Source organism: Saccopteryx leptura, chromosome 4 (assembly GCF_036850995.1).
Source record: "Saccopteryx leptura isolate mSacLep1 chromosome 4, mSacLep1_pri_phased_curated, whole genome shotgun sequence".
Taxonomy (NCBI): domain Eukaryota; kingdom Metazoa; phylum Chordata; class Mammalia; order Chiroptera; family Emballonuridae; genus Saccopteryx; species Saccopteryx leptura.
This window is the reverse complement of record NC_089506.1, coordinates 190,441,771-190,464,593: the sequence shown is the minus strand read 5'-3', so window position 1 is coordinate 190,464,593 and position 22,823 is coordinate 190,441,771. Positions and strand designations below refer to the sequence as shown.

Here is a 22,823-nt window from a genome sequence, read left to right as displayed (position 1 = left end):
CTGCTTTCTCAGGGCATGTCACATTTTGTGATAAAATACTGGTTACACACTTGAAATAAGGAAACAACTCTAAAATCAACCCTAGTGAAGTTCCTCATCATAAATGTCTCTTTTGTAATGTAGTGTGTAAGTCCATGTATATACAATGTAGCTCTTTTTAAAAAGCATATAGGCAAGGAATACAACATGAGTAACCTTAAGAAATAGGAATTTTACTGGCAGGAAAAGTTTGGGAGGTGCAAATTCTCCTAAGACTAACATCAGCTATACAAAAATGTAGTATTTCAGTGCAAGTCAGTATTTTCTTTCATCAGCGGCTCAGAGCCTCCGCCCGCAAGTTAAGAGGAATGTAATAAGCTGACTGTATGTGTTACAACTGAAGCTCCTTTTGCAACTAGAATTCTGTGGAACAGAGCAAAGAGGTGGCCGTGGACTTGAGCTAAAATGGGAATCCCTGCACTTTTGTTCAGGTCGCTTGGCTGGGATAGCCACATACCTCCTGCTGCGTGCAACAGCAGCCTCAATCTAAGCACCGAAACAGCTGCAAAGACAGGCACAAAGATGAGGGTCTGGTGAGAGAGCCGGCCTCCTCTGCGGCCACTGCTGCCTGCCACAGCAGCCTGTCCGCCTCTAGGTCCACCCGGGGAACCACTCCACACCAGTCTGCTTTGCTAGAATCTCCAAGGTAAAGTCATTAGGGCAGGGGTCCCCAAACTTTTTACACAGGGGGCCAGTTCACTGTCCCTCAGGCCATTGGAGGGCCACCACATACAGTGCTCCTCTCACTGACCACCAATGAAAGAGGTGCCCCTTCCGGAAGTGCGGCGGGGGGCTGGATAAATGGCCTCAGGGGGCCGCATGAGGCCTGCGACCCGTAGTTTGGGGACGCCTGCATTAGGGTGCCAAGCCTCCATTTACTATACCCAGGGTGATCATCTGAAAAGGAGGTTATTATTTTTTAACTAAAAAAAAAAAAAAAAAGGCAGAGAAATAATTCATTTATTTAACCCAGAAATGGTTATAATCTGAAACCCTGCAATCCTATTACGCAACAACTGTTTTGGCAAATGCCGCTATGTTCCAACAAATATTAAACTGTGCTTGCCATTTGTCTAAGGAATCTTGCATTAATAAACATGAAGAAGAACACTTTTACCTCCCACTCTCAATGACAGGACCAAACAAAGACCAGCTGTATTCATCAATGGGTCCTTGTTCTGCACATAAAGGCTAATTACATTTTGCTTCAAGCCTACACATGGAAAACTTTACTGCTGCCGTCCCCGTCACAGTCAGCCCGTGCTGTCCCAGCTGACGCAGGGTGATGACTGTACACAATAAACAGGGGTCTTGGAACATCCCTGGTGCATTTGACCTGCAGGCTTCTTTACAAAATGGAGGTGAGGGATGGTCAACCCCAGTGACATCTCCAAACGACAGAGAGGCAGAGGCAACACATGCTCTTTAAATCTCATGGGGGAGCTGATGCCATTAAGGTCAGTCTTCTCCAAGGCCTACTTATTTCAAAAAGCACCCCAAGCCCTTCTGCGAAATCGCCAGGAACAACTTCTATTGTTGGCAGCCCCGCTGCAGTGTGCCAGGTGCGGCACACCCGCCTCGCTCCTCTTCACACCCACCCCACGCCCTGGCGACTGCTATGTCCGCTGTACAGGTGAGAAAGGTGAGATGCTTGTGTCAGTGAGCTTATTCAAGGTCGCACAGGGAGAGTGAGCAGTGACTCCTGTGACCCACTCCCAGGCCAGGCTCCAAAGCCCATGGTCCTCTGTGCCTCCCTAACCCCCTCCTATGTTTTGTCAACAAATATGTAAGAATCCCTCCTTCTGAGGAGAAAAAATAAATTGTTTTGAAATGTTTTAAGACCATTTGTGAAAAGATCTGCCCCTGGAGGGCTTATATTCACATGTATTAATGAAAAGATGTCTAGTTTAATAAAAATATATGTATGCTGGGGCTGCAGCAAATGGAAGAGTGACAACCTTTCCCAGGAAATAAAAGAGGAGAGGAATGTGGAGGGGGAGCTTCATGTGGGATCTACAAGACTGAAGCAATTGCCTCCACAGTTAAAAGAAAGTAGCAATTATTATCTTAGTCCATTCTCTACATTTTTGGTGGATTACTTACTCTGGGAACCATTTACATTAACTGTTTGGCCACACACTGCCTTTGTTAGTAATAGCCCGTCTCTGATCTGGGAAATGCCCAATCTCTGTTTGAGCCTAAGTCCAGCCCCTCCCACCCTCCGTGCCCTCCAGAGACTGTAAAGAGACCCTACAGAGACAGCATTGCGGCCTTTCACAGATTGCGCCCAGGAACTGCTTCCTTTGGCCTCCAGGAACCTCGCACCTTGACTCATCTTTCAACCTCAAATCCACCCCCTACATGAAGGCTTCCTTGACAATTCTTTCCTGTCACTCCAGCTGGGTGGGGTCCTGTGCAGGACGCATGCCATTCTATCTCCAGCTCCCTTTCCCCCATCCCCCGACGGCTGCCCTCTGGCTCCTAAATTTCCCACGAGGAGTCCCAGCAGGGAAAGGGAAGAAAATGAGGCCAGGGGGTTGCTGGTGCTACCCTGCTCTCCCAACCCTTCCAAAGGCCACAGCTTCTCTTGAGGTGGCCCCTTCAAATCTGGGGATGGTGGACGCCGGCCAGTGCTCACTAGGAGTGCTGCATTCTCTCTGTGGTCCCCTCCTCCTGGCCCATGCCAAGGCAACACAGTCCACATGTTAAACTCTCTCTGATTACCCTCATTGGAGTGTGCTGTCTTCTGCAGAGACCCTGACTGGCACAGGTGCCCATGCTCACTAATGTCCCGTCTGTCACAGCAGTGATCATACTGGGCTGCAATGGCTTTTCTCTCCCCTAAACCTTTTATTATAGGCTTTGCAGTGCCCAGCACCAGGTCTAGACACAAAGGAGGACTTCAAGAGTGTCTGGATCAATGAGTGGACCTCTTATCTTTGAGCCATGCCCATCGTGTACCTCTCGGGCTTGTTCTCTCCATATGCACACTTGCATGCCACACCCTGCCGCCCCACTCATCTCTGGAGAAGACAAGAGAATTTCCTGCTGTAATCACAGGAAACACATCGCAAAAGTGCCCATGCCCCTGTTAGCAGTTTGTGATAATAGCCCCGAAGGAAAGCCTTTTCATGATGAGCAACTGACTCCCATACTTTTAAATTCCATTTTCTGGTTCTGGTTGAGAGAAGTGAGTCACCCCCCAGCATTAGCCTGGCCTACAGTGAGGCTAGGAGAGGATGCGGACAGAGGCTAGGACGGCCCTTCTTCTCTGGTTCCGTCTCCCAGTCACTCCCCAGCCATCATGTTCCCTACCTAGAGAAGATGAAAACCTGTGAGTAGAGGAAAATTTAAGTTCTTCCTAGATGGCTGTTCTCTGTTGCTTCCTCAGTCCCTAAAAAAAACCAATCAGATGGACACAAATTTTCCATGCAGCTTCTTAGAAGCCCAATAAGAAAAAGATAACTCTTAACCAGAGACAGTATATAGCCACCATGTGACAAATGGCATTCGTTGCCATCAATTCTGAACAGTTTCAGTGGACACTTTGTCATCAGGCAGTTTCTTTTCCCCAAGTAGGTGCGTGTCCACGGCTGGCAGCACCTTCCCAGCATGCTTAGGGAAACACAATGGCAAGAGGCACTGACTTCTCGAAGCTGAACTTTTGTAACACTCTCAAAGCAATGTTTTTCAAAATGATTTATGGTTAAGGCCCACAAGAATAACTATATTTTACACTGTGATTCTGGGGGGAGGGTGGCACTATTTAGCGGCACCCCATCCCCCACCCACCGAGGCCCTCCCTATGTGAGTGAGCATAGCAGAACTTTCTTACCGGAACAGGCTGGGACACACAGTCAGGGGCACATGCGTATTGCGGGAGATGGGAAGAGGCTCCCAGAGTAGGCAAAGGCGGTTCAAACTCTAGTCTGGCACTGCCTGTCTGGACTTCAGTAGGAAAGGCCATATCCAGGAATAAGCCCTTGGCTTCTTCACCTTTCTTGAATTATACTAAAATTATTTTTCTTTTCTGGTATTCTGCGTGGAGGGAGGGCTGGCAGGAAGCGATCCTAAGGCAGATCACCGATTTCCTTCTCACAAGAACCTTGTGTGATATAAATCCCTCCAAACACACTCACGGCATGTAGATGACATCTGCACAGGGGAACCCAGTGTTTTAAGGGGTGACCTGAACAAATAAACCTGTGTGGGAAAGATGGACTCTGGCACAGGGAAGAGGTGATACGATTGGTCTAGACCAGTGGTAGTCAACCTGGTCCCTACCGCCCACTAGTGGGCGTTCCAGCTTTCATGGTGGGCGGTAGCGGAGCAACCAAAGTATAAATAAAAAGATAGATTTAACTATAGTAAGTTGTTTTATAAAGATTTATTCTGCCAAACTTAGCAAAAATCCGACATAAAGTACTTGGTAGGTAATTATTATTATTATATACTTTAACTTGCTGTAACTCTGCTTTATAAATTTTATAAAGTAAAGTTACTTCCCTACCTTATAAATCACCATTACTGTGGAACGGGTGGGCGGTTAGAAAATTTTACTACTAAAAGAGATACAAAAGTGGGTGGTAGGTATAAAAAGGTTGACTACCCCTGGTCTAGACCAAGCAACTTCCACAAAATGTCCCAGGTGTCCCATCTTCTACAAGCTGACTCTTTCCCGGAATTTCTTAGAAAGAGGCACAGTGTTAACCAGGCTTCGCAAAAATTAAGGAAGAAAGTTTCAGGTGGGAGGATTGTCTTGCGAGCGCCAGAGCCTGGGTATTAAACCGACACAAGCAACTCATGGGGGTGACACTGCTCCTTACAGCAATTCAGAGGCCCTGCACCCCTCAAGCCCACCCGCTCTGCAAAGCCGAGAGAAGGGAGAAGCAGGGAAATTGTTTACGGATGAGCCAAATCAGGTGCAACCCAACCAAATGCACGCAGGAGGAGGAAGCCGGGCACAGACTCACTTGGCAGTGATTTCCTCATCATATTTGGTTTTCAGGTCAAATAATTCTGTTCGAGTTTTTTCCAGGGCTGAAAGGCAGAGGACATAAAACCATCGTAAGACACTAAGTGTTTAAATTACATGCAAAGAGGAACAGGATAGAAGTAATATATTCTCATTTCAAGAGAGTCAAAAATTACAAAAGTATACAGAATGGAACAGAAAACTCCCTTTCACTTCTGTGTCACCCCATCCCATGCACCTCCTCAGAGATAACGACTGGTTATAGTTTAGTGTTCCTTCCTTTAAACATATTTTGCCATTCAGAAATACTTCCACGCTTAACTGCACACATATCTATATGTTGTTCGTCCCCCGCAGACAGGATGGTACAAACATTCTCTGAGACTTGCCTTTCCCTTAGTGGAGTGGCATGGACCCCGCTGCATGTCAGGACACAGGCAGTATTGGCAGCAGCTAGCTCTGGCCTAGAGCCCGCCTGCCACAGCCAGGCTCAGCGGGGTGCCCGGACGAGGAGCGGCAGGGGTAAGGAGACAGACACTCCCGATACAGGTCGATGCCACCCAGCTGGCCTCCTCAGGGGCGAATTACAGTGCCATTAATACTATGAGCATGACTATTTTCCTATACTCACACCAAGGCCGAGGATTATCAATGAAAACTTTGACAGTCTGATAGGCAAAATAACCTTTCACTGACTTAATTAGCATCTCACAGACTATTAAAATTGCTAACATTTCTTCCTATGTGTATCAGCCATGTGCATTTCTTCTGCAAACTACCTGTTCACATCCTTACCCCACCAGACTGTTTATCTATTTTTATTGATTTGTAAGAGGTCTTTGCATATTTTGAGTATTATTCATTTGTCAGTTAAATTTGTTGTGATTATTTTACATATTTAAATAACATATTCAGTGTGATTTCCATTTCAGAACAAAAAGAAAAAGGAAAATATAAAAAATTTAGCGTAACCTTTTTTGCTGTCTTTTACATTTTAAAGGCCTGTTATTACTGTTCTCCTTAACTTTACTAAGGGTAGACATAAGTTTTTCTTTTCCTAATGTTCAAAATGAAATGTCAGTCCTGACAGTTTGGTGATTTAGATGTGTCTGTTGGAAAAAGAGCAGGAAGAAAGAACGGCTTGTGGAAGGGATGGAAATGCAATTCAGATCCTCCCACCTCCACATTAACACTCGGTGTGGGTGACTAATAGAAGTCAAGGTAGAGAACCAGGGCTCAATGAGGCATTCGAGCGTGGGCTCCCTTCCCTCCTCTGGGCTCCCTGGGGGCAGGGCAACAGGTAGTATAGGGACCTGGGGTACTGCAGATCGACCCAACTTCCCCCGTTTCCGTCTTCCCTGCATCAACTTGACAAGGATGAAGACTGTCACACCTGTTTGCAGAGTTTGAACTTTATGTTCCGCTTCCTCCAGCTTTGAGGTGGTGGACAACTGTGTCTCTTGCAGCTTTCTGAAAAGGAAGACAATAAAGCTAAATTGGTCATTTCGTTTACCAACATAAACATCTTTTGTGTTTTGGAGCTGGGACGATCAGCTATCTTTACCATAACACACAGCCAGCTAAGGCGCACGATCAGGTATCACTCCAAATGCCACAAGCACTGTGGAGCCCGCTTACTGATCTTATACACCTCAACTTTGTAGTCATGTTACATAAAGTGAAGCATGCCTCCTGTGGGACTTGATGGGTGGTAACTGATGTTGAAGGTTACCCTAAAGGTAATTTGTTCTTGAAATGCCAGATATTAAAAAAAACAAAAAAACCCATCATCACGCACTCATTGTTTTCTGAAGTTAGCACAAGAAGAATGATACATTTACATTTTGCTGACACAATGAAGGAATCTGTTGGAATAAAGGATGTACTAAATAGATGTGACAGCTGTTCCATTTCTGTTATAATGGAATGCGAATGCAACTGCAATACCTAATGGGGAAATTCTGAAGGTTTTAAACTGCAGGCCACATATTTATATTTCCCATAATCTCCAATGAATTCCCTGGTCAATTAATAGCATTCCTTCCTCCTAATCTGCAGAAAATTCTCTAAAAATAAGTTTATTATTTTTATATCATATGAATATAAAACATGTTCTCATAATAATAAACCTGGGAATACAAAAAAGTAGAAGTAATAGGTCTTAAAAAAAATCACCCAAATTTCGATAGAAACTTCCCTATGGAAATGCATTGCTCACATTTTCACATACTTCAGTTATAAAACTAATATAGCCTGAGTTAACTAAAAAACAAGAACAAAAACAAAACACAAATATTATAAGAGCATGGAAGATAAAATGCCCTTTCTCTTTCTTGGTTGTATTTCTTCCTCAGATAAAGTTCTTTCACAGCCTTCCAATATTTTTCTACATGTACAGAAATATAATGCAACATGAAATATACTATAGACCAATATACACTCATGTAATAATAGACTATAGTGTAATACTCTGTAGTATATGTAATGTGCACTCACGTGTAATATACTGCAGTGTATATTATATACACACTGCCTGGCCCTTCCTTTAGGACAGAAGGGCCGACAGCACACAGGGTATCAGAAGCTTGTTTTTTCACTTATCTCGACTACTTTGGAGATATTCTACTCCAGCATATATAGTACTTCTTCCTTCTTATTAAATAATTGCCTTAACCAAGCCTTTACAAACATTTAAACTGTTTATCATTTGTTTCCATTACACAATTCTGCAGTTATCTTCATGTAGATTTGTTGCGTAATTTTGAGAGTGCATCTGTTCCATAACAATGGTCAAAAGGTATGTGCAAGTTTTTTTTGTTTTGATAGACACTGAGAAACTTCCCAACAAAACAAATCTTACCAATTTAAGCTCCCTTCAACAGTATGTGAGAGTCTGTTTCCCTATGCCTACAATGAAAAATATTAAACTTAGTTTTGCTCTTAGAGCATTTTTGTTTGTATGAACTACCTGCTCATAGCCTCTGCCCATTTTTTTTGTGGTGCTGGTTAGTTATTTCTTATTAATTTGTAGAAGTTCTTTGTATATAAAGAAAATTAGTCCTTTTTCTTATGTGGTGCTATTTCTTCCCAGTCTCTTGATGCTTTAAAAATGCTGTTTATTGGTATTTGTTGTAAATTTTAGGTACCCATATTTAGGTAACTTTCCTTTTATGCTTACAGAGATCTCCCCACTCCAAGATTATTAAAAAAAAATATTTGCCCAAGTTTTCTTCCACTATGTACATGGTTTAATCATTAATATATAAATCCTAGATCCATTTCGCTTTTTTTGTTGAAGAGTAACAGTAAAGATCTAGCTTTGTTCTCCACCCTCAGAGGTCAGTCAGTCATATCTTGTAATAGAATAAACCCTTTTTACCTAACTTGAAAAGTCAACTTCAAAATATTAAATTACCATGTGAGTTTATTTCCCCACTTTTGTAATGAGTTTGCTCTAAATAGAATAACACTACATAATCTTTCATCATGTATTTTTCACTTTCTATTATGCTGGATACATTTCTGGTGTTACTGCAAATTCTACATAACTACTATTTTAATGGTTGCTTAATGTCCTGGTTAGGATGGCCCATCTTTTACTGACCCTTTTCTCACTGGCGAGCATTTCAACAGCTTACACCCCCCTCCACCCATTATCAATAACTAGGGTGAGCATCGCTTTGGGTACAAAGTGCTTTCCTAGAAGGCATTAAGAGTCCGCTCATCTTTGAGAGCCTTGACTCCTTTTCTGTGGGCTGTTCCCAGCCCCATTTTCTCAGCAGTGTGGTGCGGCGGCTCTGTGCAGAGTTGGGCTTGGCCTTGGTCCTGAAGCGAGGACTTTGGTGAAGCTCCATTTGAGCACCGGGAGGCTAGGGCTGCGAGGGTAGGTCAGGCCCTGGTCCCCCTTTAGGGGGACTCGGGGGGAGAGCACCTAAGCTGAGGCCCTGTTTCTCCATCTGTAAAATGAGACATCCACTCTGCGGGTATGTTCTGGACTCAGCAATATGCTCCAAGAGGGCCTGGCAGGTCAGAGCAGGCACTAGGTGAGCAGAGTGGGTATTCTTCTTTCCTAAACGAAGCCAGCCTAAGAGTGCTCCAGAGAGGCCTCGGTGAGCCCAACATCTTCACGGAGCACGCCTAATAGAAGGGCAAGTAGCTGCACTCAGAGTCAACATCGGGCCTGGCTTCTCACTCGAAACCACACCGTTAGTGCCTCTTGTTAATGGATACACATATTTCTTTATAACAGGTTTAAAGTATAAAATCTGTACTTCACTGGAGTTCTAAAAACCCAATTTATGTCATCTGGAGTGGTAACTTCAACAGTCCTTACAGTTTTTACAAGGAATCTAACTTTCATTAAATCATCATAATAGTGAAAAACCAGCTCCTATTTGTGGAAAAATTGTGGCTGAAGCAGGCTGTCAGGGAGCTGAAACTCACAGCAGGTGGATGGTTCATTAACATATTTTACTGATCTCAGCTCCCTGGTATTATGAAGCACTGCGAGGTAATGAAAAGGTGCACGATTGCCAAGTGCCAGCCATACACACTTCAGGCTCAACCTCTGAACCTGCATGTCCTGAACAGATACACTGACACACTGTCCGCCAGTGGGAAGAGGCTCATACATACACTTCACTCAAGGTAGCTGCATACACCACAGGATAAAAGACACCTTTACTTTCCAAACAGAATTTTGCCTATAGCCCCCAGGATTCTGGTTCACAACCTGTGCATATTTCACAGGCGCATTTTAAAAACTGTCTTGTCATGTGAAATTTAGAGGTAAAATATTACACCAGTATGCGCAAATCCTAACACATGCTCACCTCTCCTTTTCTGCAAAATCATTTTGTAACTTTTGTTCCTTTTCAAGAGCTATAGTCTCGGCTTGGTTCTTCAGAGTCTGTTCATATTCTCGGATTTTCTCTTTAAGTGCTTTTATCGTAACCTCTGCAGAAAGAAAAAAAAAAAAACTACAGTAAGAGACGCCCAGTTCCGTGTGGCTATATACACAGACTTCGTAACTGAGTAGGATCGGTGTTTTAAACTTTAGCTCTTCAACTCTGACACAAAATCAATGGTTATGAGTCCCTTCAGAGACCTTTTACTCCCTAAATGTTAAATTGAACTTTAAACGTTTAGGTTGAGGAGAATCAATGAATTTGCTTGGAAGAAGAGCTACGGTTCCTCTAATACATCTTAAAAAAAGGAGAGGGGAATCAATGGTAAAATATAACATCTTATTGATGAGTCTTAAATTAGTCCTCTACTGAGGAAAATTAATAAAGTTTTAGTGTGGGTTTAAGTACTTTCTTACAAAGAAAACAGTTCATAATTGTGTGCACATTTTGGAAGACACCGTCTTAGCCGAACTCACGTACATCTACAGCCCTCTCACCCCCCGTTGTGGGTACACCTTTGCTGTGTCACAGTGATGAAACATGAGTGAGTTAAGTGGCTACAATGTGCATCTCCTTGGCTGTCAGGGACCCACTCTGCAGCTTGGGTGCAGAGAGCAGCCTCCGTCCAGGCCAGAGTCTGGCAGACGGACAGGTCCTGGGGGAGCTGCACTTGATGGAGGGTAAGGATCATGGAGGGTAAGGGTCGCAGGGGTCTCCAAACTTTTTACACAGGGGGCCAGTTCACTGTCCCTCAGACCATTGGAGGGCTGCCAAATATAGTGCTCTTCTCACTGACCACCAATGAAAGAGGTGCCCCTTCCAGAAGTGCAGTGGGGGCTGGATAAATGGCCTCAGGGGGCAGCATTGCGGCCTGCGGGCCGTAGTTTGGGGACGCCTGGTCTAGGGTATGGTCAGTGGTGCTGTGCAAAGAAGGAGCCCTGAAGTGCCCAGGCTCAGGATACAGGGCCTCTTGGAAGGGCAGACTGTCTGTCCCCAGGTAGCTCAGGCCTCACCTCCAGGGAAGGCATGTTTACAGTTGTCACTGTGTTAGCACATGTGACGCACGGGGCAGGGTCCTAACTCAGACTCATGGGTAGCTCTAGGGCAGGACCACTCCACCTGCTCCCTCCCACAGACACCCCCGCATCACCCTGTGTGCTGGACAGTCTCTGGCAGAGCACTGTGGTCCCAACTCAAGGAGAGTGATGTGGTAGCTCTTGGAGAACTATGCCTGCTGCACACGAGGCCAGCTCTTAAAAGGCAAAGCTGAGGTTGTCTGTGGCCCTAGCACCTGGCACAGGTGAATGAAGGAGCCGAGGCTGGGCTGACAGCTGAGGCCCAGACAACGCTGTGATACTGGGCTCCAGGCTCATGGGACAAGGCCACTGCCTGATCTTTACCCAAGTAAGAAGTTAGACTGGTGGCCCTTATTCCTTCAGCTGTAACTCATATCCACCTTCACCATCTAAGCTGCAGAGACATGCTGGGCAAGGCAGGCACACATCACTGGGCATTTAATATTTACATGGCTTAGTGGATAAACACTAAAGACTCTTTTGTTAAAAGAAGAAATTGGCCCTTTTTATTCAGTGGGACTCAGAAGGTTCTCTTTAGGGGAAGAGAGGGAATTAAAACTAATGACCCTGTCAGGGCATTTGAAAGAAGAATGGGGGACTTTCTCCCTTTTTGACTGGTTATTCTGGGCCTGAAAGTTATTCTGGGCCTGAAAGAAGGGCTCTGTGAGCATGATGTTAAGATAGTGGTACCCAATACTGTCAAGACACACTGATAGGGACAAAGTTGGGCACAGGTAGAACACTTCCAAAATGAATACCAAGGCAGGTCACCTCTGAAAAGGCTTGCATGTTCTTTTAAGTCAATGATCTATGCAACGATGTAAACATATAATATTTCTGCCTCCAACAATTGATTGGAAATATCTGTGCAGCCTCTGGACCCCAGTGCTTGTTCCAATGAGCACTCAATGTGACACACCTATGCTCCTTCCAGGGGACTTTGGTGCACCAGTTGGGGGCTCCCACTCTGTCTGAGGAGGTCTCTTTGCCACCTCCCAACCCCGGGTGGGCTGCTCACTGGTTGGCTGAGCCTAAGCCAGGGGCTGACTTGTCCTGGAGCCTCTGACTCTGGTCCTCCTCCTGCACCCCGGCCTGGGTCCAGGACATTCTCCTGGCTGTGTCCCAGCAGGATCCCCTGTATGTGAGCAGGTGAGGAGAAAGAACAGAGTGGCAGAAAGGGCACTGCAGTGCTCTGCTCAAATTCATTGTGCCCAGGGCCCCAACTTGCTCATCTTTAAATGGGGAGGATTATAACACATAATAAACTCCTTTCCGGCTGTAACTTTTTATCCATCCACAATATGGCTGTGATGATTAAAACAAGTGACATGCACCCCAACCCTTCCAAATTAAAATCATTTTTATAGTGGGAAAAAAAGAGAGGAACTTGACATTTTTCTGGAGGTTGGGAAAATCTGTTAAAATATCAATAAATAAAAAAAAGGTGGAGAATTCTAGAAAAAAAACAAAACAACAGGCTAAGAGCAGCTGATCTTTACTGAGTGTCAGGAACAGTGCTAAATGTCTCGCCTGCATCTCATTTAGCCCGCAATAATCCCACCCGTTGGTATGAGAATCCTCCGCCCATGAAAACAAGGCTTCTAAGAAAGTGAGAGCCCTTGTTTAAGGTCGCTCAGCTAAACAGAGGCAATGAAGGGACTTAAACCAGGACTGAATGAATGCCCCCTGGTGCCTTTGTTCTTATGTCTCTGACTATATAATATACTATTTCATTTATAAACACCCAGTAGATGGGGCCTTTGGGGAGCAGAACATCTCACACTCAGTTAGGGTCCTCGCTGGGCGACTGGCCGTGGAGGCACAGACGAAGCAAGGTGGGGGAAGGAGACCGGCACCTGCACTTCCTCCAAAAAACAAAATGAAAATAAAGACAATACCAAGAGTGGATGTGCCACAGGAAGATGATGGAGGCCACTGGGGAGAAAAACAACTGAAACCCCCCAAACCCAAACAAAAACTCATAGCTCACTCCTTTTGGGCAGGGCTGCATCGAAACTCAGGTGCAAGTATTTACAGGTTACCTTTCACTTGAGCAGTTGGGTTCTGAAAAGAAGCCTGTCTACTGGGGGGAAGGCAGCACCTTCTCTCGCCCAGATCCCTGCCTGGTAAGTCTGACAGCTCACTTTTCAGCAGCACAGAGCCATCCCTGAGCCCAATGACTCACCGCTCCCTGTGGCACCAGATGGAGGTGGGAGAGGTCTCAGCTGTCCCCCACCTCTGGCCTCCCGAGGATGGGGACCCACGGGACCGTTGCCCGCGTGGCCCAGGCCTGTACCTTCCAGCTGTTCATCATAGTCTCATCCTGGATCCTTTCCGTGGACAATCTTGCCTTGCAAGCCTGTCTTCAATGGTCTCAAAGCCCAAGGACAGTTTCAAATATCTTCATTGGTTAATTGTTTATCCAACCCTTGCAGACTATAAAATAGAAGGCCACTCGGAGGAGGTCACCCAAGTGATCTCCCTTTCTTTTCTCACTCCTTCCTCACCCAAACCCCAAACAAAAACAAACAGGCTGCATTTCTACTTGGAGTTGCCTGAAAAGTCTGCAGCTGCCGTCAGATAGGCCTGTGGTTTTTCTTCAAGACCAGGAAGTTTAAGGTTCCTGGAATCTGGATACATCTGGATTTTAGGTGTGGGAGCGACTTCTTTGTTCTTCCCTGACAGGAAAAGCTGGGCAACCTTTGCCCTCTCTGTCTTGTTGAGGGCTGGGCAACCACACCAAGAGGTCGTTTTCTTTCATTAAATTTGTAATGAATAGGTGACGCTGACAAGGAAACAGTAGTGCTTAAGCATGCAGACTTGTAGAATGCGTCTAAAGCCTTAATGTATCGGCAGCAATTATTAAATGACTTACTGTATGTGACCCTTTGATCATAAGCTGGCTCTCTGACAGGTGTCACCCGCAGGCAACGCATCATTCTTTTAAAAGACAGATCCTATCACATGATGATACAGAAAGAATTTTAAAAGAATCCTGATCAGTCCCGTCATAGGGCAATAAAATCATATGTAGTTACTGTGCAGAGGAAAAGTTTTACTTCTAAATAGCTAAGCATTATTATTATCTCTTTTTAACGATTCTGATTCTTACCCCACCCTGACTTTATGATGTATATTATAATTAGAGCTAGTCCCAACAGTATGAGGAAGGCAATTAAAAGAAAAAGAAAAAGAAAAAGCTGAGCAAAGAACGTATCTTCCACCAACCTTGGTTTTTCACTTCGGCAAATTCCTTGTTGTATTCTTCAAGAGTTTCCCTTAGTTTCTGGTTCTCTGTTTCGATGTCGTGCAGGCGCTGCACTTTGAGCTGGAGCTGCTGCCCGAGATCCAGGGCCGGCACGGGATCTGCAGGGGAGGGAAACACACATCACCCTACTCTGCACACAGACAAGCCGCAGTCGGAGTCACGCGGAGGCTCAGGCAGGTCTCCTGGGGTGCCTAGGAAGTTAGCCTCCAGCTCTCGGGCTGCCACCACTTGCCAGAAGTTGAGGCACCTGTGGCCTTGCCATCTCCTTCCGAGTCCCTGGGAGCCCTGTGGTAGAGATGGGGGACTTCTCTGTTGCCTATAGAGGTGTGTATGCAGACCCACCCCAGGGCCTCCAAAGCATGAACACGGGGTGAAAATGGCCATGGACTCCCTGGGATTTGCCCATTGCTCTGTCAGAGTGTGACATTGAGGAGTCCTGGCCGAGAGCTGCACCTGGAGGATTGGCAGTGCATATGGGGAGGTGCCACACGCCACCAGTTTACAATAATTCTTATGAAGCTGGAAATAACACCAGATACTCTGAGAGCATCTCGCTGTCACAAAACACTTTTACAGACATTCATTTGAGCCTCACAATAATGCTGGGAAAGAGACAGAAGACGTGTACTTGTTCTTTTCAAAGCTCAGGAACACCAGGTGACTTACCCAAAGTTTTCTGGCTAGCAGGCAAAGAACTCAAACCCAGGTCTGCTAACCCCAAGTGACTGGTGTTCCAACACGGAAGATCCCAGACAGAGAAGAGGAAATAAATACAGCCTGTATTGGAGGCGACCCTATTTAGGACATGTTCATTTTCTATCACAATCCTCCTTTACTAACCGAGGACACTCATGAGAGGGTCAGGTGAGTGGGAGACTGGAGACTGCTAGGTTTCTCCCCTGGGAGGTCCTGCCATCCCCCAGAGTTGCAGCTGGTGAGCCAACCCACTGTGACCCGTCCCTAGGCCACTGGGCCAGGTAGCCAGCGGGCTGCCACGTTCTAATTATAGTCTAAACAGTAGGAGATGGCATCTGGGTCAGTTAGGTGAGGTCTTATGGCCAATTCAGTGTACTATCTGCTATCAGATTTAGTTATAAAAAACTAAATTTTAATCTAAAATTAAAGATTGCAGATACAGAATTTATGATACTAACTCTTGGCCTTCAACATAAAAATGGAAAGACATTAAACATTCTTCTGGCATCAATTTGATCTTTTATTTTTTCTTGTGCTGCCTAAAAGGTGCTTATAATCCACCTGCTGGGCACCAGCAGAGAACTTCCTCTAAAACTCTTGCGCTCTGTCAGAGTGGAATACCCAAGCCCGCTGGGCTTAGGAAAGATTATTAAAGATATTTCTGGTATGGACGCCAGCATCACTTGTGATACGGCAGCGAGGATTTAGTCTCCGGCTGAGGAATGCTAAACACCATGCAGAGTGGATCAACAAGGGTATATATTCAACAGCTCACTTAAATTTCAAATACCAGAGTCATTAATTTTTCAGACCACCCCTGGTTCCTGGAAACGAGGACTAGATCCACCATGTGTCAGTCGGCGCGTCTACCAGGAGCCAGGAACTCTCCGAGATGCCAGTGTCTTTACAGAGTTTACAAAAGGCGGGCGCTGGGATGTGTCCAGCACAGCGGCAGACCTGCACGTGGGTTTAACACCAACACTGTCCATCGCGGGAAACCCGTCTGCCGGGCATTTATTCTGTGTGTATAGACAGTGTAGGACTACATCACTTTCTCATTTGTGGCTCTTCATTATTATTGTAATCTGCATTAAAATATTTACATTAAATTAGACTTCAAAAGCTATTTTGGGGAGATAGTTCTTTGTAAGTAGGAGTAGTAATAACACTAAAGACTGAATTACTCAGAATATTCCAGGTATAGTATTTTGTTTTTTTTAGTTTAAGTATCTTTCCGGGTACCTTCACACCCCTAACCCCTCCCCCCTCCATGACCTCGTGCTGGGCAAATGGTCTGAAGGAAATAAACAGTGTGTCCACACGGCTCCCTTCCTACAGAACTACCTTTTAAACTTGACACAGGTCAGGGAAGGATTGAGAAGGAGAACCGCTGCACTTGTATAACATTCTGTTAGTGATCGTTCACGTTGGCTTTCCGGAACAACTGCCAGTACCAATTATATCTTTAAAGAGCTAAGTTAGTATACTGCCCTCAATCCCTAAAATTTCCATCAACAATATTTCCAGTCCATTCCTTTTAAAAGGCTAGAACTCACTGTGTCTGCTACGAATAAGAAAATAGCTTCCCTCGTTCGATTCAGCAAGGAATTCAGTGACATATAAAAATAACATGCGCATTATCAAGTGAATGGTAACTAGACCTTTAGACAAATTTTCAAAGCACTATATTGTAAATGAAAATTCTGGCAATCTCATAATTATTCATTATGGCATGTATATTTAATTTAACACTATTAAAGGTTAATGCCTAAGTAGCAAAGCTGGTCACAGAATAAAGAATGAACTGAATGTTCAAACATCTCTATGCATTAAACTTCAAACTTTACTACAGTACAGTTGAATGACTAAACGCCTACAGCATTTGAATATTGTTTTGGATTATGTAAAAGGCATTGCTAAAGTACCTCTTAGGCTTAATTTTTATTACTTGCATTAAAGGAACAGCTAATTACCACATGACAATATAATGACTCTAGCGTGTTTGGGCTAGAGACCAAAACAACGAATTTCAGCATGCCAAACCCCAACCTGCATGCTAATCTAGGGGAAATCATAGCTTTTTTGTCTTGTTAATGATTTCCAATGCCATTTAAACCCCACACAAGTATTGTTAGGCCTTATCCTGAACGTCACAAGCCTCCGACCTAAGCAGCTCAATTAGGGAATTGTCTGGGGGAGACAAGAGAACACACCCAAACCTGGAACAGGAATACACAAAACCTCAACCTGTCTTCCCTGCCTCTTCCAATTCAACATGCTTTATTGCCATGCCAGTTCCATCCACCCAATGTGACAAACTTGCAACGTGTTGTGTTCTACAATCATCCAATAGTTAATTCCTAAAGCACTCTTTGGGGCACTTACAGAGCTCATTATGCAACACAGGACTCAAAGAGCATAATTACAACAAACAACAACACAGTCACCTGTATTCATTCAGCACCTTGTCCTAAGTACATGTAACATTATATCATTAACTCCAGCCATCACAGTCAGGGTTGGGGAGGGGGCTCTGTAATATCTGGTGCTGCTTCTCACTTAAGGGATAGGGGAGAAATTGGCCAGGCAAACAGGTATGCAAAATTCTTTTTTTTTTTTATTTTTTGTACTTTTCTGAAGCTGGAAACGGGGAGGCAGTCAGACAGACACCTGCATGCGCCCGACCGGGATCCACACGGCATGCCCACCAGGGGGTGATGCTCTGCCCATCTTGGGGCGTCGCTCTGCCTCAATCAGAGCCATTCTAGCACCTGAGGCAGAGGCCACAGAGCCATCCTCAGCGCCTGGGCCAACTTTGCTCCAATGGAGCCTTGGCTGTGGGAGGGGAAGAGAGAGACAGAAAGGAAGGAGAGGGGGAGGGGTGGAGAAGCAGATGGGCACGTCTCCTGTGTGCCCTGGCCGGGAATTGAACCTGGGACTCCCACACGCCAGGCCAACGCTCTACCACTGAGCCAACCAGCCAGGGCCCAGGCATGGCAAAATTCTAATAAAGATTTTTGCTTCCTGAACTAGCTGCCAACTAACTTATCCTGTCTCTCTCTTTTATTTTTTTTTTAAGTGAGAGAAAGGGAGATAGGGAGACAGACTCCCACATATGCCCTGACTGGGATCCACCAGGCAACCCCTATCTGGGGCCAATGCTCGAATCATCAACTAAGCTATCCTCAGTGCCTGGGGTCAATGCTCAGAACTACTGAGCCACTGGCTGTGGGAGGGGAAGAAGGAGAGAAGCAGAGGGAGGGGAAGAGAAGCAGATGGTCACTTCTTATGTGTGCCCTGACCAGTAAATGAACCTGAGATGTCCATATGCCAGGCCAACGCTGTATCCACTGCGCCAACCAGCCAAGGCCTAAATTATCCTGTCTCTTCAAGTCCTAATCTAACAAATATTTCCGAAGCATTTCTATGCTCTGGGTAAGGCCCAAGTAAGGTACTGGGCATAGACATTCGGCCATATCCGCTGGGACCAACTTCACAACTTCACAGTAGAGATAAACCATGTTCACAAACAACAAAAGTAAAATGAGATGAGTCATGCAGATCAGATGAATGGAAGCTCACTCCCAGAGAGAGAAACTGGGAAAAGCAGGGTTTTTTCTTTGTTTTTTTTTTAAAGACAGAGTTCAGACCCCTGGAGACTGCGGGGCAGTTAGTTCACGTGGAAGAGGCAGCATGCAGGGGCAGAAGGAGCAGGGAAGAGCCAGGCACAGTTCAGTCTCCTGCTGGCGCCTAAGTATCCATTCTAAGACATCAGAACTGCTCTCGGTGCTGGGGGGGACACGATGGCGAACAAACAAATCCTTACTCTCAAAGACTTGACATTCTGAAGTGAGGGAGATAGACAAAAAGCAGAACCAAATAAAATAGAATACTGTCATGTACTTCCAGGCATGAAGAAGAGAGGAAACAGTGTGCAGAAGGGGAATGGGTACTGGAGACAGACAACAAGGAGGCTCTCTTGGGATGTGGACGGTGAAGAAAAGAGACAGGGAAGATCCCTGGCAGAGGAAACAGCATTGCAGAGGTCAGAGATGGGTGTGAATGTGGCATATTCAGGGCATAGGGAGAAGCCAGTAATGCTGCAACAGGGGAAGGGAGAGTGGCAAAGCACAAGTGTTCAGGGAGAAAGGCCTGGAGCTCAAGGATTTAAACAAAAATATGAACACAATGGAGAGAAATGAATATGTAGAAAAGACTAAAATAGAATTCTAGAGCTGAAAATACATGTCCGAGGTACCTTGTTAGTGCAGTAGGTAGCATATCAGTCACATCAGAATGCAACGCTGAAAAAGCCAGAGGACCAAGTTTGGATGCAATTCTACTCCTAGAGGGAAAAACCATCAGAGACTAGGACTCTTGCAGGATGAGCGAGTGCAGCAGGAGAAAAAAGCTGCAGTTCTTCGAATCATAAAAAGGTTTGTTGGTTTTCTAGTTGCAAAGCATTTAAGAGTTTTAAGCTTAAAGATGAGTTATAAAATTTTTTTTTAAAAGTTAACTATTTCAAATTAGCTGTCCTGTTCTGTGACAGCAGACAGCTATCAGTCATATGTTGTCTGGCAAACATTAAAGAAAATAAATACAATCAATGTCTTTGAAGTCAATGTAATGTTTTAATACTTCGTAAATATTATTTCTTGAAAGAAACCCATCTATTGTGACACCATTCTGAAAGTGGCTATTTGGAAATGTTCCCATCATTATATAAACTATGGGCAAAGACAATATGGTCTACAAAAATGTCTCAATCCTCTTATCATATGAGAGTGAGTATAGAATAATGGTTTAGAGTATGGGGCAGATTGCACATGTTCAAATCCCAGCTGTGCCACTTAACTAGTTGTGCAACCTTACACAAATTACTTAATATTAAAGATAATATGTTCAAACACTTAGAAAACTGACGGGCATAGAGTTAACACTCAATAAATGTTGCATATTATCAACTAACTCAAACCTGATAAAATATTTGCCAAAAGAAGTTTCAAACCATTTGTTACTAATATAAAAAAATACAGTATCTTCTGACTCGTTAGCAGGAAAATTGAGTATGATGTAAAATTCAAACTAGCTGAATTTCAACAAATACCATCTTATAACTGGTACACAGGTTTCAAGAGTATGAATCATCTTTTCATAAAGATAGCCATTAATGTGCTGCTTTTGTTTGGATCTATGTATCTTTGTGAGTTATTTTTCCAGCCATTTATGACAGCCATTAAAACCAAGAATAAAAATAATATAACTGGGAGACTTCTGGTTCCGGTCATGACAAATTAGCTGATACTGGACTTACCCTCTAGTTACAAACAACCAGAATATTAGGCAAACTATTGTATAAGAAACATCCATTTACAGTTATTGGAGAACTGGCAGAGAATGACCGTGATCCTTGCAAATAGGGACACCAATGAGGTGAGCCCTACGGCCATCCTCACTTTCTTCCAGGAAGCACTTTCTAGATTATGGCACAGGGAAGAAGGAACCCAAGTATAGCACTGAGTCTTCTTAAGCTGAGAAGACAGAGATCTGAAGTTGGGAGGCTGAGGTATCTGGAATTTGTAGGGTAGAACACTGGAAAGGAGAAAGATATGCAGAGAAAGAGTTAGAAAAATCTGCAGGTGAGTAATCAAGAGCATGTTGCTAAAAGGCAAGGGACATATATATGCACAGGGTGCAAGTCCCCAAGGCTGGACAAAGAACTACAAGGAAGGCATAAGTGAACAAGCCCAGAGTTCAGAGAGGGTTAGAAGACTTTTGAGTTGCAACTAGCCACAGTGGAGACACTTGATGAACAGCCAGGACATTTAGTAGAGATACCGGAAGGGCCACACCAGAATGGAGGTAAAAATTAACCTTAAAGTAAAGGCTACTCCAGACCCACTCCCTAAAAGCTTAAACACAAGCTTCAGAATGATGGAGCTGATCTGCAAGTAATTTAAATGCTTGACAAAACAAACTTTGACACTCTTAAGAAAGAAAACAATAATCAAGATAGTATGATATTAACATAAGCATAGATCAATAAAATAAAAGAGGGTCCAGAAAAAGACCTCATGTCTATCATCCATTGGTTTTTCAATGAAACTTGACCTTACGTTATACCATCCATCAAAATTAACTCAAAAGTGCATCATAGGGCCCTGGCCGGTTGGCTCAGCGTTAGAGCGTCGGCCTGGCGTGCAAGGACCCGGGTTCGATTCCCGGCCAGGGCACACAGGAGAAGCGCCCATTTGCTTCTCCACCCCCCCCCCTCCTTCCTCTCTGTCTCTCTCTTCCCCTCCCGCAGCCAAGGCTCCATTGGAGCAAAGATGGCCCGGGCGCTGGGGATGGCTCCTTGGCCTCTGCCCCAGGCGCTAGAGTGGCTCTGGTCGCGACAGAGCGACGCCCCCGAGGGGCAGAGCATCGCCCCCTGGTGGGCAGAGTGTCGCCCCCTGGTGGGCGTGCCGGGTGGATCCCGGTCGGGCGCATGCGGGAGTCTGTCTGACTGTCTCTCCCCGTTTCCAGCTTCAGAAAAATACAAAAAAAAAAAAAAAAAGTGCATCATAGGCCTAAAGGTAAAAGATAACACTATAACTTCAATAAAAAAAACACAGGAGAAAAAATTTATGACCTTGGGCTATTCAATAATTTCTTCTTCTCTCTCTCTCTCTCTTTTTTTTTTTTTTTTTTTTTGGCTAGAGAGACACAGAGAGAGGTACAGACAGGAAGGGAGAGAGATATGAAGCATCAATTCTTCGTTGCGGCACTTTAGTCATTCGACTGCTTTCTCATGTGCCTTGATGGGGATGGGGGGGAGGCTACAGCAGAGCGATTGACCCCTTGCTCAAGCCAGTGACCTTGCGTTCAAGCCAGATGAGCCTGCGCTCAAGCTGGTGACCTTAAGGTTTTGAACCTGGGTCCTCTGCGTCCCAGGTTGAGGTTCTATCCACTGTGCCACCGCTTGGTCAGGTGGCAATAATTTCTTAAGAAATAAAAAGCAAGAACCAAAAAAACAAACAAAACCCTCCAATAAACTGGACTTCAGTTCATTAAAATAAAAAACCCCTGCTCTTCAAATGACAACCAACTGGGAGAAGATATTTGCAAGACAACCCATTAAAATTTTTGTAAGACAACCCATAAAAAATGGGCAAAAGGTTTAGACATTTTATAAGGGAAGATCTATAAATGACCAAAAAGCACATGAAAAAAATATTCAGCATCATCAGTCATCAGGAAAATGCAAATTAAAATCTTGACAAAACAGGCTATGCGCTCACTAGGATGTCTAAACTCGAAGACTGACAATACCCAATGATGGAGAGGCTGCAGAGCAACCAGAGCTCCCGCGTGTATTGCGGGAGGATAAACACACAACCACTTTGAAAAAGTTTGGCAGTTTCTTTTCTTTTGTTTTTTGGTTTTTTTTTTAGCAAGAGAGAGAGAGAGAGAGGAGACAGGGATATACAGACAGGAAAGGAGAGAGATGAGAAGCATCAACTTGTAGTCATGGCACTTTAGTTGTTTATATGTGCCTTTACCAGGGGTGGGGGTGGGCGGCTCCAGCAGAGCCAGTGACCCCTTGCTCAAGCCAGTGACCTTGGGCTTCAAGTCAGCAATCTTTGGGCTCAAGCCAGTGACCATGGGATCATGTCTATGATCTCATGCTCAAGCTGGTGGCCCTAGGCTCAAGCTGGTGGCCTCGGGGTTTAAAACTAGGGTCCTCAGCATCCCAGGTTGATGCCATATCCACTGTGCTGCCAACCTGGTCATGCTGAAAATGATTTGGCAGTTTCTTATCAAGCTGAACATGCACCTACTACATGCCCCAGCAATTCCAATCCTGGGCATTTACCTGAGAA

At 44.7% G+C, this 22,823-nt stretch overlaps 1 protein-coding gene across 6 annotated transcripts in view; it reads right to left on the bottom strand.

The window, feature by feature from the left end:
* Nucleotides 1–22,823, bottom strand: part of CUX1 (cut like homeobox 1) — a 375,210-nt gene that overhangs the window by 137,315 nt on the left and 215,072 nt on the right. For all 6 annotated transcript variants that reach the window (XM_066382339.1, XM_066382340.1, XM_066382341.1 and 3 more), the window contains exons 5-8: nt 14,226–14,363; nt 9,847–9,970; nt 6,408–6,484; nt 5,013–5,079 (exon numbers count right to left, since the gene is read on the bottom strand). In XM_066382339.1, coding sequence (XP_066238436.1) covers nt 5,013–5,079; nt 6,408–6,484; nt 9,847–9,970; nt 14,226–14,363 — 406 coding nt within the window. The remainder of the gene's footprint in view (nt 1–5,012; nt 5,080–6,407; nt 6,485–9,846; nt 9,971–14,225; nt 14,364–22,823) is intronic.